The following is a 14,724-nucleotide window of genomic DNA, read 5'->3' as shown; positions in this document are numbered from 1 at the left end:
AGACTAGACTATAGGATAGACAATAGAATAAAGTTTAACTGTTTTAACTGTTTATTAAATTTATAGGCCGCCCAATCCCGGAGGAAAGTATAGGATAGACAAGACTACAATAGACTAGAATATAGGATAAACAGACTAGACTATAGGATAGACAATGGAATGTATAGGATAGGCAAGACCACAATAGACTAGAATATAGGATAGACAGAATAGACTATAATATAGGATAGACTAAACTAGAATATAGACTAGACCAGTGGTAGTCCCTACTGCCCACTAGTGGACATTCCAGCTTTCCTGGTGGGTGATAGGGGTTTGCTGTAACTCTGCTTTATAAATTTTATAAAGTTACTTCCCTACTTTATAAATCACCATTACTGTGGAACTGGTGGGCGGTTAGAAAATGTTACTACTACCAGAAATATAAAAGTGGGTGTTAGGTATAAAAAGGTTGACTACCCCTGGACTAGACAGACAGAATAGACTAGACTATAGGATAGACCGAATAGAATATAGGATAAATAGAATAGAATGTAGGATACACAGAATAGAATTCTTTATTGGCCAAGTGTGATTGGACACACAAGGAATTTGTCTTTGGTGCTCAGTGTACATCCGGAAGAGAAATTCTATCCTGCTCTATGGAGTGGAGAGTTGGTCTCTTAACAGAAAGCCACTTGAAAAGACTAGAAGGATTTGAAATATGCATTTACAAGCGGCTATTATGTATAAAGTGGGTTGACAAAATCAGAAAAGAGGTGATAAGATGCCTGGGAAAGCCAAGGGAAATCATCAAAACCATTAAAAAGCGAAAGTTAGAATATTTTGGACATGTGATGCGACACCCGGGAAAAAACGGCATCCTTCACTTAATCATTCAGGGAAAAATTGAAGGCAATCGAGGTCCAGGCAGAAGAACAACATCATGGCTTCAAAATCTAAGGGACTGTGTCAGCTTCTGCCTTGCTGTTGCTTCAGCTGCCATGAAACGGGGAGGGAGGGCTAGTATGTGGGAGGGATTAATTGATGGGCTGGAGGAATCTTCTAGGATGTTCGAGATGCTCGGATGGCGCATGCGTGAGAGCTTCCCGCGTAGATTAACGGCCTCGACATTCCATCTTCGTGATGCCTGTTTGAAGTTATCTCACACCTGACACTTGAAGGACTTATGATTGGCCTGGAGCTATGATCCTAAGGGGGTGGGGAATGGACTATTCTATATATCAATCGCTTTCGCGCCTAATTAAGTAGACTTTGCTTCGCAACTGCTTGCTTACCATTTATAATTAGTAAAAGTACTTTGGATTTCCAATCCATGGAGTCTCTTTCCTAATTATGTAATGGAGTGACGCTGACAGACTGGTTTGGACAAAACTCAGCATCACTTTTTCCTGCGGCTGTTGATAAAAATAGGATCACCAACAGGATGGCCAACATCCAATGATGGATATGGCCAAGAAGAAGAAAGGAGAGAGGGGGGGGGGAAATCAACATTTTTATTTTTAAAATGTCTCTTTTTAATTTGAGCAGAGCTCATTGGGAACACGTTTCCTTCACGGATGTTTCAACAGGCGGGAAAATATTCCTTCGGGTTCATTTCCTTCTCCCTCAGCTGCAAGCAGTCCTTCTTCGCCTCTTCTTTTCGCTAAAGCAGCTAAAGATTTGAATGTCTTTGGTTCATAGATGGCTAGATCAGCTAATGATTTCCGATTCAGTTCTACTTGACACTGCGATGTGGGAGAAATAAAGAAAAAAAAGAGAGATGAGTTGGAAGTGCATTTCCTGTATTTTCATCCTATCCAATCAGGAAAAGCTGAAGAAAAAAAGGGGAAAAAACCAGAATTGATCTTTGTACAAAAAAACAAATATTTGTAAACTTTGATGCCTTTTTGCAATCCTTCCCCATTTTTGAAAAATTAGATTTAAAGTCACTCATGCTCACAGTGATGAACCAAAGCCCTGTGGCCATCAACGAGGCAAAAACAAAAACCTTAAAATAAAATAAAACATCCAGAATATAAATTTAAAAGATTAAAATAAAGCAATGCTAACAAAAGTAGTGATAAATTCGTGGTGTCATTTCATCGGCTACAGGCTCTCTGGAAGAATGAGATATTGAAAAGCGTCTGGAAATGTAAAATAGAAAGAAAAAAAATTACAATACAATAGCAGAGTTGGAAAGGACCTTGGAGGTCTTCTAGTCCAACCCCATGCCTAGGCAGGAAACCCTCTACCGTTTCAGACAAATGGCTATCCAACATCTTCTTAAAGAGTTCCAGTGTTGGGGCATTTACAACTTCTGGAGGCAACTTGTTCCACTAGTTAATTGTTCTCACTGTCAGGAAATTTCTCCTCAGTTCTAAGTTGCTTCTCTCCCTGATTAGTTTCCACCCATTGCTTCTTGTCCTGCCCTCAGGTGCTTTGGAGAATAGCTTGACTCCCTCTTCTTTGTGGCAACCCCTGAGATATTGGAAGACTGCAATCATGTCTCCCCTAGTCCTTCTTTCTATTAAACTAGACCTACCCAGTTCCTGCAACCGTTCTTCATATGTTTTAGCCTCCAGTCCCCGAATCATCTTTGTTGCTCTTTTCGGCACTCTTTCTAGAACTCCGCATCTTTTCTACATCATGATTAATTAAAGCCAATTACCTTATAAAGGCCACTGACGAAATTATGGTACTTCACACCATGCTCCAGCGATGCCGCTTCGATCCTGGTTTTCCAAAGCTGAAAGAGAAAGTGCAATATTCATAGGATTTTGGTAAAGAACATAGGGCCATCCCTGGCATTCAAACCAGGGAAAAAATCTGTTTCCCGAAGTCCTATCTGGAGATGCTAAACTAAATCAAGGATTTTTACCGTGTTTACCTATTATGTGGAAACGACAGTAATGTGTCTATCACATGGAGACGGACAGCAAGAGAATAGAAATGGATTCTCCAGGGCCAAGAAATTAAAACTTTCAACATTGGGAAAATAAATTTACGCAAGATCCAATTTGGGTCGGTCACTGGGACCAGAGGTTTAATTTTCCAAAATTTTGGATTTATGCTATAGCCCATCCTTGGGAAACATCTCTCTACCGAGGTGGAGCAGTGGTTAGAGCTGAGGTGGTGCAGTGGTTAGAGTGCAGTACTGCAGGCTACTTCATTGGACTGCTAGCTGCAGCTTGCAGTTCAAATCTCACCAGCTCCTGATTGACTCAGCCTTGTATCCTTCCGAGGTAGGGGTAAAATGAGGATCCAAATTGTTGGGGGCAAGAGGCTCACTCTGTAAACCACGTAGAGAGGGCTATAAAGCACTGCAAAGCGGTATATAAGTCTATTGCTACCTGAATGTATGCTTTGGGTTTTTCTATGTGTAGTATTTATATGGTGCCTGGTTGTGTGTGGCTTTTTAGTTGTTGACTGGGGTGTTGATGGCCAGCTACTAAGTAGTTTCTGTTGTTTCCTGGTGCTGCCAATCCTCCACTCCTAGGTATCTGATAAGCTGGCGGTAAATCAGCACTCCTGTTGACTGACAAGGGGCTGTTTCCCAGGCTTCAATCATTTCCCTGGCTGTTTTTGTACCTGCTCAGCCAAAAATCTTGGCAGCTGCAAAATTGAATGCTGAATAAATTGAAATTGAATAAATGCATGGCTATTATTGAGTGAGTTGAGACTTTGGACATTAGGTATTATGTTGCTGACAGATATAGCTTATGCATGGACAATGGCTATGAAATACGATCATCCTTAACTGAAACTGTTTCATAAAATCACACACACACACACAATATTTTATGTAATATTCAATTAAAGATGACCATATTTCATATCTCCCTCTTTCTCTTTCTCTCTCATACACACAATTTACATTGTTGTAATTGCATTGCTGCTTGCTTTTCTCTTTCAGTTATTCAACTTTGTCACGCTCTAGTAAATAAATAAAGCACATTTTCTTAAAATGAGCACCCAGCAATTATAGAAAGTAGAAACTCAGCAGAAGATGGGCATTTCAGGATGCACATTTCATAAATATCTCAAATGTTTTTGGGTCTTCCTTACCGTCCTCATATCTCTCTTTTTCAGATATCTGGCCTTGGTGGCGTACACAAAAGCCCTCCGAACAGCTCGATATGCCAAGCTATAGCAGCGATTCTTCCGTCCACGAAAATGCTAGAGAAAGGAAAGGAGGACACAAAGAGAGCGAAATATATATATTCGATTCCCAGTAAGGGTAGGGCTAGCTGATGAGAGCTAAATAGCTTGAAATAGATCTATACTAGTCTCCCTTTATTTATTTATCAGCACAAATGCAACATAGATAGATAGATAGATTTCTTTCAGGAAACCCCCAACTCACCAAAAAAACACTTGAAGGTGGCTTGATGTGTTTAGACAACATGTGGCACCACAACTGGAGGTTGGCATCACTGGGCCGAACCAGAAATTGTTACCCCTGTCCCTTCAGCTCACCCATCGAGCCCTGGCACGATCCAAGATGGGCATCAGTAGTAAGAAGTCCCATTCAACAAATCGGGCTGCTGAGAACAGGGAATTCTGGGAGCTGTAGTTCTAAACATCTGGTTTAGAATAACAGAGTAAGCCGAATGCAGTACTAAGAGTGGTCCTATTAGTACTAGGAGCAACAATTAGTTCAATAGCGGCCGCCTGCTCCTCCTCCTCCTCTTCCTCCTCCTCTTCTTCTTCTTCCTAGTGTATTCCCGCAGATGCAGGATTCGCTTTTCGGATCCTTTTTTATTTTTTATTTAAAGCTTTAAAAAGGTTTTACAAATATTTACCTCCCTTCCCCCCCATAACCCACTCCCCCCCCCTCCCAGAGCAAATACAGGGTATAAATCTTTAACAACCATATTCTAAAATAAACTAACAGACTTTAGCATTCATCCCTCACTTGTACTTTAACTCCCCCTTTGTTATGCTATCTCTAAATAGGTTATATCATTCCTTGCTGATTCATTCATAAGCTATCTGGAGTTTCTTAGTCCCATATTTATTTTGAATATAATCGATCCATCTTCTCCACTCCCACTTATATTTCTCGTCTGAATGATCCTTGAGGTCTACTGATATTTTAGCCATCTCTGCTAAGTTTGTTACTTTTAACATCCATTTTTGAATAGTAGGCAATTCTTCCTTCTTCCAGTATTGCGCCACCAGCAGTCTTGCTGCAGTTGTTAGGTTCAGAATCAAATTAAGTCTCTATAACAGTACAATCAGTAGTTATAACTAACAAAAATAACTGAGGGGTAAACTTTATCCTCTTTTTAAAGATATTTTGCATAATCCACCATATTTTTATCCAAAATGCTTTTCGGATCCTTGAATGCCACTTTCTGAGGTCAGCTGCTTGCATGTCTTTGTTGATGGTGTCTTGCCATTTCTGTTTTGGACACCCCATGTGGTCGCCGGCCCTTGACTTCTAGTTGATAGGCTGTACAACAGCTGTACTACTAGGAGTAAATTTCCAGCAGTTCTTAAGCAAATATGCCCTTCAGAAAGGCTCAAATCCTGATGTTTATGCTGTGTTCCAGGCAAGAACAATACCACGGAAGTGGGCTGCCCTTGCCTTCTTCCAGGATGTTTCTTTAACCTCTAGCATTGTCCTTTCCTCATGGTCTCCCATCCCAGGCTCCCAAAACATCAAGTTACTGATGCTATAGGGCGCTGCACACCAGAACAACTAGACAAAGGGACAGTTTTTCCTGAATGCCATCACTCTGCTAAACAACTAATTCCCACAACACCGTCATGTTACCTACTAAGACTGTATTACTATTCTTCTTCTCTTCCTCCCTAGTACCTATCTCTTTCCACTTATGACTATAACCTTGTTGCTTGTATCTTTCAAATTTATATTGTTTTATGTATTCCCTGGTATGATAGATTGCTTATTAGTAACCTATGACTATGTATTGTATCTTACGATTCTTGATGAATGTATTCTATTTTATTTTTTCTTTATGTACACTCAGAGCCTATGCACCAAATACAAATTCCTTGTGTGTTCAATCACACTTGGCCAATAAAGAATCCTATCCTATCCTCTATTCTATAGTACTCTACTATTCAACTCTACTCTGATTCTATTCTTCTACTCTACTCTACTTCTATTCTACTATTCTACTCTAATTCTATTCTATTCTACTCTAATTCTAGTCTACTCTATTTCTATTCTACTATTCTACTATTCTACTCTAACTCTATTCTACTCTACTCTAATTCTATTCTATTCTACTCTAATTCTACTCTACTCTACTTCTATTCTACTATTCTACTCTAATTCTATTCTATTCTACTCTAATTCTATTCTACTACTCTACTTTACTCTTTCTTCCAGGATGTTTCTTTAACCTCTAGCATCGTCCTTTCCTCATGGTCTCCCATCCCCGGTTCCCAAAACATCAAATTACTGACTGACTGACTGACTGACTGACACACACACACACACACACACACATATACGGGGAAGGAAGCCTGGGGCGGGGGTGGATGGGGATTTGGGGGACCTTCCCCCCTTACCAGGGCATGTTTGAGGATCTGTTGCTTGCGCCAGAATCGGGCGGCCACGTCGCCACGGAGCCAAAGCGAGGAAGTGAGGAAGACCATGCCAGGGACCCGGAGTTTTGCAGGAGAAGCGGCGGAGGGGTTGCCGGGCTGGAGGTGACCGAGCCACGCGGTGCAATTCCCTTTCCTTCCCCTCCGGCCGCAGACTTGGGCTGCAATGGCTGCAAAAACGCAAAGGGGAAGAGTGCGCACTCCGCAACCCGACTTCCGGCGCTGGTGCGGGGAAATGGGGCTCGTCATTTGAGTGGAGAGGAGGGAGGAAGAGGAACATCGCCGTGGCATTCAGATGCGAGGACCGGGGGACACAAGAGGGCGGTTGTCGCTTCTTTGCACTGGAGACCCGCCGTGCCGTCCTCGTCCCGTCCCTTTCCCAGCTCATCGTCCCGTCCATTTCCCCGTTCGTTTCAATGGGAGTCGCCCCTCAGAAGAAGGAAAGAGGAAAGGCCGAACGTGGAGCTAAGGCAACTGCGATTCTGATCGACGCGCCCCCGAGGGGAATTTATAAGGAAAGGAAAAGTACCCGAGCTGGCGCTTCCCCCCCCCCCTTCCCCTCCCTAATTTCTATTTTATTAATTTCTAATTTCTCTAATTTCTATTTTTTTAATTTCTAATTTTTCTATTTTCTACTTTCTCTTTCTAATTTTTCTATTTTTTCTAATTTCTAATTTTAGCTAATTTTGAAAGACCATATCAAATCGGACCTCATTAGGAAGGGAGACCACAAGGAGAGTCCAGCGTTGGCTCGGGAGGAGATCAAACTTTCTGGAAGAAAGCAAACAACTGCTTGGGTGGGGGACTGGGCTAGATGACCTACAAGGGTCCCTTTCAACCTTGTTAATCTGTAAACTTTGGTTTTCCTGTTGGGGGAAAAAAAAACCCTGCATGGGTGGATATAGATGGGAACGCAGGATGTTGATTGGGACAGGCTGTGGCAGAATAGAATAGAATGTAGGATAGCACAGGAAGGATAGGACAGAATAGAATAGAATAGAGGATAGGATAGGATAGAATATAGGATAGGACAGAATAGAATAGAGGATAAGATAGGATAGAATAGAATAGAGAATAGGATAGGATAGAATAGAGGATAAGACAGAATAGAATAGAATAGAATAGAGGATAGAATAGAATAGAGGATAGAATAGAATAGAGGATAGGAAAGGATAGAATAGAGGATAGGATAGGATAGAATATAGGATAGGATAGCAAAGGATAGGACAGAATAGAATTGAATAGAGGATAGGATAGAATAGAGGATAGTATAGGAAAGGATAGGATAGAATAGAATAGAGGATAGGATAGAATAGAATAGAGGATAGGATAGAATAGAATAGAATATAGGATAGGATAGGAAAGGATAGGACAGAATAGAATAAAATATAGGATAGAATAGAATAGAATAGGATAGAATAAAATTCTTTATTGGCCAAGTGTGATTGGACACACAAGGAATTTGTCCTTGGTGCATAGGCTCTCAGTGTACATAAGGAGACTAAAAATACATTCATCAAGAATAAAAAGATACAACACTTAGTGATAGTCATAGATTACTAAATAAGCTATCAAATTGTATTAGGAAACAATTAAAAGCAATATAAATGTAAAGACACAAGCAACATGGCTATAGTCGTAAATGGGGAGAGATAGATACTAGTAAGGAAGAGAAGAAGAATAGTAATACAGTCTTAGTAAATTATTTGACAATATTGTGGGAATAGGTGTTAGCAGAGTGAGGGCATTCAGGGAAAAAAAACTGTCCTTGTGTCTAGTTGTTCTGGTGTGCAGTGCCCTATAGCGTCGTTTTGAGGGTAGGAGTTGAAACAATTTACGTCCACGATGCGAGGGGTCTGTAGATATTTTCACGGCCCTCTTTTTGACTCCTGCAGTGTCCAGGTCCTCAATAGAAGGCAGGTTGATAGCCATTGTTTATGGTCGTAAATCAAGGACTATCTACATGTTTGGTGACACCCAGGAGGAGCACAGCTAGAGAAAGTTCTGGGTTCGGGCTTCACCAATGCCAAGTCTTCAGCAGTCTCCTTCCACCAAGTCTTCCGGCTAAGGTCTGCGCCCTTTGCTACCAAAAGTTCCATCAGGGGAAATAATTTTTTCTCCGCCGCCAAATGCAAAGCGGTTTTGCCCAGCCACCCGGCCACGTTAACGTCCGCGCCGTGATCCAAGAGACAACGGACTACATCGGTGTGACCACCGAGGACCGCACGGTGAAGTGGCGTGAGCAGGAGGTCATCTCTTTGAGTAACGCTGACCGGGGAACTTTGATGGAGCAAAAGGCGGACAGACAGAAGGCACCCAGTGGCTGCGGCTTTGTGGAGCGGGGTGCAGCCATGGGAGTCCGCTAGGTTCTGATCCGCTTGGTTCTGGAGCAACAGCTTCACAATCTGAAGGAGGGGAAGATAGGAAAAGTTTGAGAAAGCAACGGAGGTCACGGCCCTCCATGGAAGAATCCAACAGTTCAGGTTTTGTGCTAAGCTTCCCTAAAATAATCTGATTTTTTTTCTTTCAGAAATGGGCTTTTGATCCATTGGAAAGCAAGATGGATAGAATAGAACATGTAAAGAATAGAAAAGAATAGAAATAGAAATAGGGAATAGAACAGAGAATAGAATAGAATAGAAATAGGGAATAGAACAGAGAATAGAATAGAGAAGAGAACAGAACAGAATAGAATAGAATAGGTAAAGAATAGAATAGAAATAGAAATAGGGAATAGAACAGAGAATAGAATAGGTAAAGAATAGAATAGAAATAGAAATAGGGAATAGAACAGAGAATAGAATAGAATAGAACATGTAAAGAATAGAAAAGAATAGAAAAATAGGGAATAGAACAGAGAATAGAATAGAATATGTAAAGAATAGAATAGAAATAGGGAATGGGGAATAGAACAGAGAATAGAATCGAATATGTAAAGAATATGTAAAGAATAGGATAGAAATAGGGAATGGGGAATCGAACAGAGAATAGAATAGCAATAGAGAATAGAACAGAGAATAGAATAGAATATATAAAGAATAGAATAGAAATAGAAACAGGGAATAAAACAGAGAATAGAATAGAATAGAACAGGAAGAGAACTTCTGATTTGGAAGATGGATGGATGTCTGCTTTTATATATATTATATATATATATATATATATATATATATATATATATATATATATATATATATATATATATATATATATATAAATATATATATAGTATTTATATATTTTTAAATGATGAGATTCTAGATAGACTGCAGAGAAGAGCAACAAAGATGATTAGGGGACTGGAGGCTAAAACATACAAAGAACAGTTGCAGGAACTGGGTATGTCTAGTTTAATGAAAAGAAGGACTAGGGATGACATGATAGCAATAGCAGTTAGACTTATATACTGCTTCATAGTGCTTTATAGCCCTCTTTAAGTGGTTTAGAGAGCCAGTCTCTTGCCCCCAACAACCTGGGCCCTCATTTTATCCCCACCTCGGAAGGATGGAAGGCTGAGTCAACCAGGAGCCGGTGAGATTTGAACTGCCGAACTGCAGCTAGCAGTCAGCTGAAGTAGCCTGCAGTACTGCAGTCTAACCACTGTGCCACCTCGGCTCTTAATGATGCCAGTCTTCCAGTATTTGACGGGCTGCTATTCTCCACAGCAGCTGAAGGAAGGACAAGGATGGAAACTAATCAAGGAAAAAACAAGAAATTTCCTGACGGTGAGAACAATTAATCAGTGGAACGACTTGCCTCCAGAAGTTGTAAATGCTCCCAACGCTGGAGGATTTTAAGGAGATGTTGGACTACCCATTTGGCTGCACTGGTATAAGGTTTCCTTTCCAAGCAGGGGGTTGGACTAGAAGACCTCCAAGGTCCCTTCCCACTCTGTTATTCTGTTGCGTTAAAGCCTTCCCCAAATATTTTTCTAATTGGGCTAATAATTTTTAAAAACCCAGCCCAGAGTCAACAATCAGCCCTGGGAAAAGATCTGGGTAAGAAATATAAAGTTTACACAAGCCCAAAATTTGAGAGAAAACTTTTATAAGATGTTTTATAGATGGCATCTAGATCCTAAAAAACTGGCCTCTATGTATCCGAATTTACAACCCAAATGCTGGTGATGTGACTATGCTGATGCTACTTACTTTCATATATGGTAGACTTGTAAAAAGATTAAAGCATTTTGGATTAAAATATGGTGGATTATGCAAAATGTTCTTTTAAAAAAGGATAAAGTTTCCCCCTCAGTTATTTTTGTCAGGTATAATTACTGATTGTACAGTTGTAGAGATTAGCCTGATTTTGCATTTAATAACCGCAGCTAGATTGTTGGTGGCGCAATACTGGAAGAAGGAAGACTTGCCTACTATTCAAGAATGGACATTGAAAGTAACAAACCTAGCGGAGATGGCTAAAATATCTGCATATCTCAAGGACCATTCAAACGAGAGATATAAACTGGAGTGGAGAAGATGGATTGACTATACTCAAAATAAATACGGGACTAAGAAATTTCAGATAGCTTATGACTAAAGAAACAAGGAATGATATAATTTGTTTAGAGTTAGCCTAGCAAGGAGGAGTTAAAGCTCAAATGAAAGATGATATTAACTTTTTTTAAAGCTTATTTTAGAGTGTTTTTGTTAAAGATTTATACCCTGTATTGGTTCTGGGAAGTGTGTGTGGGGGGGGAAAGGTTGGGGTGGGTGGGGGGAGGGAGGTAAATATTTGTAAAAGGTTTTTTTTCCAAATTTTCATTAAAAAAAACAACAACAATCAGCCCTCCCCAGCTCCCTTATACTAAAATTAATTATGACGATGAATGAAAACACTGATCTTAGTATAGATCTGATCTAAAAAGTAAGACCACCTCGTGATGGCTGTTTTTAGAAGCGAGAGACAGCGCCGTCCTTCCGCCGTCGTCTTGGAGGTCCACGCTGGCCCCTTTGGCGAGCAAGAGACGCATCGTATCGACTCTCCCAATCTGGGCAGCTATGTGCAATGGCGCGATGCCACCCTGGCCTTGGAAATTGGGGTTCACCCCTTGGGAAATCAACCCATTCATGATGTGAAGCTGGCCGCCAGCTGTGGCCCAGTGCAAGGAATTCCACTGGTCGTAGTCGCAAGCGTCGGGATCTGCCCCGTGCCGTAGCAGCAGTTGTATCACCAAGGTGTGGCCGTTGGCGGCCGCACAGTGAAACGGGGTAAGGCCCCCCTGGGTTAAGCCCGCCACCGGAGCCCCCCGAGCCAAGAGGAGCTCGGCGACTTGGGTGTGGCCTCCCCAGGCAGCGTGATGGAGAGGTGTGTAACCGGCCATGTTGTCGGAGTCGACCGCTGCTCCACGCTGGAGGAGTAACTTCACCAAGGGGAGGTAGCTATGCAAAGAGGCGGCATGCAGGAGAGCCCAGCCGTTTTCGTCTCTAAAAGGGGTCAGTTAAAAAGAAAAAAGAAAGAAAATCTAATATAGAAGGCCTTGGATGGAAAGCAAGGGATGTTGGGAAGTGTAGTTCTAGATGGAGGCACAGCTGGAAGTCCGTACCAGCCAATTCTCTTTAGATGTGAAGCCCAGAATGTATGGCTTTTGGTCAGTGGTGAAATTCAATTTTTTTTACTACAGGTTCTGTGGGTGTGGCTTGTTGCGCGTGGCAGGGGAAGGATACTGTAAAATCTTCATTCCCTTCCCATTCAAGGGGAAGGATACTGCAAAATCCCCATTCCCACCCGACTCCAGGGAAGATACTGTAAAATCCCCATTCCCTCCACACTCCAGGGGAAGGATACTGCAAAAATCTCCATTCCCTCCCCACTCCAGGGCAAGGATACTGCAAAATCTCCATTCCCTCCTCACTCCAGGGGAAGGATACTGCAAAATCTCCATTCCCACCCCACTCTAGGGGAAAGTTACTGCAAAATCTCCATTCCCACCCCACTCTAGGGGAAAGTTACTGCAAAATCTCCATTCCCACCCCACACTAGGGGAAGGTTGCTGCAAAATCTCCATTCCCTCCCCACTCCAGAGGAAGGATACTGTAAAATCATTCCCACCCCACTCCAGGGAAGATACTGCAAAATCGCCATTCCCTCCCCACTCTAGGGGAAGGATACTGCAAAATCACTATTTCCTACCCTTTTTCAGGGGAAGGATACTGTAAAATCATTCCCACCCCACTCCAGGGGAAGGATACTGTAAAATCTCCATTCCCTCCCCACTTCATGGAAAGGATACTGCAAAATCTCCATTCCCTCCCCACTCCAGGGGAAGGATACTGCAAAATCACTATTTCCTCCCCTTTCCATGGGAAGGGTATTGTAAAATCATTCCTACCCCACTCCAGGGGAAGGATACTGTAAAATCTCCATTCCCTCCCCACTCCATGGGAAGGATACTGCAAAATCTCCATTCCCTCCCCACTCCAGGGGAAGGATACTGCAAAATCACTATTTCCTCCCCTTTCCAGGGGAAGGGTACTGTAAAATCATTCCTACCCCACTCCAGGGGAAGGATACTGCAAAATCACTATTTCCTACCCTTTTTCAGGGGAAGGATACTGTAAAATCATTCCCACCCCACTCCAGGGGAAGGATAATGTAAAATCTCCATTCCCTCCCCACTTCATGGAAAGGATACTGCAAAATCTCCATTCCCTCCCCACTCCAGGGGAAGGATACTGCAAAATCACTATTTCCTCCCCTTTCCATGGGAAGGGTACTGTAAAATCATTCCTACCCCACTCCAGGGGAAGGATACTGCAAAATCACTATTTCGTCCCCTTTCCAGGGGAAGGGTACTGTAAAATCATTCCCACCCCACTCGAGGGGAAGGTCCTGCAAAATCTCCATTCTCTACCCACTCTGGGGCCAGCTAGAGGTAGTATTTGCTGATTCTCTTAACTACTCAAAATTTACCTCACCTGCTGTTCATAGATGCCCCTCGCTTCAACAGCTGTTTTACCAGCCGCACGTCCCCATTCCTGGCTGCCTGGTGGAGCTCCATCCACCCCGGGGCCTTGGATGTTGGGACCAAACCATTATTGGTACCCTTTGCAACAGGTTCCCAGCCTTCCTCTTTTCGGATTCCCTCGGCGGCGGTTTCGGCCAACACCATCCATTTTCTCACCAGCTCAGCCTGGGTTTTCGCCGCTGTTGTAGGAAGGATGGGGAAAAACCCCAGATCAACATTAGAGTCTGTTCATCGGCCCAAAATGCAACAACAAAAAATGAGACACAGAGAGAAAGATGGGAAGAAAGGAAGGTATCGAAAAGGGTAGATGTCAGCACTTAAGAGATTGATGAAAGAAATGTCCTTCTGGGTTCGGCTCCAAGTGGGGAAAAAGACACTGGAGACATGGAGGCTGCTTGGAAAGATGGTTTATTGTTGGACAGGGCCACATGGCTTGAGCCCTGAACAGAAAAGGGGATCACATGCTTCAATGTTGGTGGAGAAGAAGAGAAGGGCTGAGGGAGGGGCTTGCTAGGCTTTTTATAACCTGTTCAGTCCCACCTCTCTGTTTCCTATTCCTGTGTAAGAAATCTATTCTGATTGGTTGTCAGACTCCCATAGGGCCATGCAGGGGCAACTCTCTGGGCTGTGTTTTGAATCCAGGTTTAGTTGAGTTCTCAGATGCCATGTGGTCAGTTGAGTAAAGGGCCAATATTATCATGCCTTTACTCCCATCCCCCTTGGGGCTGCAGTGGAGAAGTCTTTATTATGTAAAAGGGACTAGCTTGGCCTTCTTAATGGCCCATTAACAGTGGGGATGGGCAGGAAGCTACAGGCAACTATTCTGTCTTTTAAAACATGTTTATTTCTTTTCATATCCAGAGAAATATTCTGCCTTTTCAATATTTCCTAGGATATTTCATTTTTCTGGGAGAGGACTGGATGATAACTTCCCACAAGATAAAGAGATAGTGAGCTCTATTCATAGGCAAAAAATTCCTTGCAAGGTCTGCAGAATGGTAGAATTAGCTCTCAGCTGCCATAGGAATTGCCCAATGAACCCCCTCATTGCATCAGCCAAACTTCAACCAAACCTAGCTCAGACAAACTCCTAGGATTTGTACATGGCCCCATAGGAGTCTGACAACAGCCAACAGAATACATGTGCTTGCACAGGAACAGGGAGCTCAGGTTCGCAGCCCAAAAGAAGGTATAAA

At 42.4% G+C, this 14,724-nt stretch overlaps 2 protein-coding genes across 2 annotated transcripts; both read right to left on the bottom strand.

The window, feature by feature from the left end:
* Positions 1-1,477: 1,477 nt before the first annotated feature.
* On the bottom strand, positions 1,478-6,759 carry MRPL20 (mitochondrial ribosomal protein L20). Its single transcript, XM_032231526.1, has 4 exons — positions 6,526-6,759; positions 4,048-4,158; positions 2,651-2,728; positions 1,478-1,727 (listed from the first exon to the last, which is right to left on the bottom strand). Exons 1-4 carry the CDS (start codon positions 6,610-6,612, stop codon positions 1,554-1,556), a joined length of 450 nt encoding a protein of 149 aa, XP_032087417.1. The 5' UTR covers positions 6,613-6,759; the 3' UTR covers positions 1,478-1,553.
* A 1,757-nt stretch (positions 6,760-8,516) lies between these two features.
* Positions 8,517-13,672, bottom strand: ANKRD65 (ankyrin repeat domain 65). The gene is made up of 3 exons (XM_032232191.1): positions 13,479-13,672; positions 11,438-11,987; positions 8,517-8,966 (listed from the first exon to the last, which is right to left on the bottom strand). The coding sequence occupies exons 1-3, from the start codon at positions 13,670-13,672 to the stop codon at positions 8,517-8,519; spliced, it is 1,194 nt and encodes a 397-aa protein (XP_032088082.1).
* Between the last annotated feature and the right edge of the window lie 1,052 nt (positions 13,673-14,724).

This window comes from Thamnophis elegans, chromosome 15 (assembly GCF_009769535.1).
Source record: "Thamnophis elegans isolate rThaEle1 chromosome 15, rThaEle1.pri, whole genome shotgun sequence".
NCBI classification, from domain to species: Eukaryota; Metazoa; Chordata; class Lepidosauria; order Squamata; family Colubridae; genus Thamnophis; species Thamnophis elegans.
Note: the sequence above shows the minus strand (reverse complement) of the source record. Positions and strands in the feature narration are given on the sequence as shown.

Excerpts from the sequence above, each read along its gene's own strand:
- MRPL20 (XM_032231526.1), bottom strand. The coding sequence starts at position 6,612 with ATGGTCTTCCTCACTTCCTCGCTTTGGCTCCGTGGCGACGTGGCCGCC. Across the intron at positions 2,729-4,047 it reads AAAAGAGAGATATGAGGACG|CTTTGGAAAACCAGGATCGA; the intron begins GTAAGGAAGACC and ends TTTCTCTTTCAG. Across the intron at positions 1,728-2,650 it reads TCGTCAGTGGCCTTTATAAG|TGTCAAGTAGAACTGAATCG; the intron begins GTAATTGGCTTT and ends CCCACATCGCAG.
- ANKRD65 (XM_032232191.1), bottom strand. The coding sequence starts at position 13,672 with ATGGTGTTGGCCGAAACCGCCGCCGAGGGAATCCGAAAAGAGGAAGGC. Across the intron at positions 11,988-13,478 it reads GGGGCATCTATGAACAGCAG|AGACGAAAACGGCTGGGCTC; the intron begins GTGAGGTAAATT and ends GACCCCTTTTAG. Across the intron at positions 8,967-11,437 it reads CTAAAAACAGCCATCACGAG|ATTGTGAAGCTGTTGCTCCA; the intron begins GTGGTCTTACTT and ends CCCCTCCTTCAG.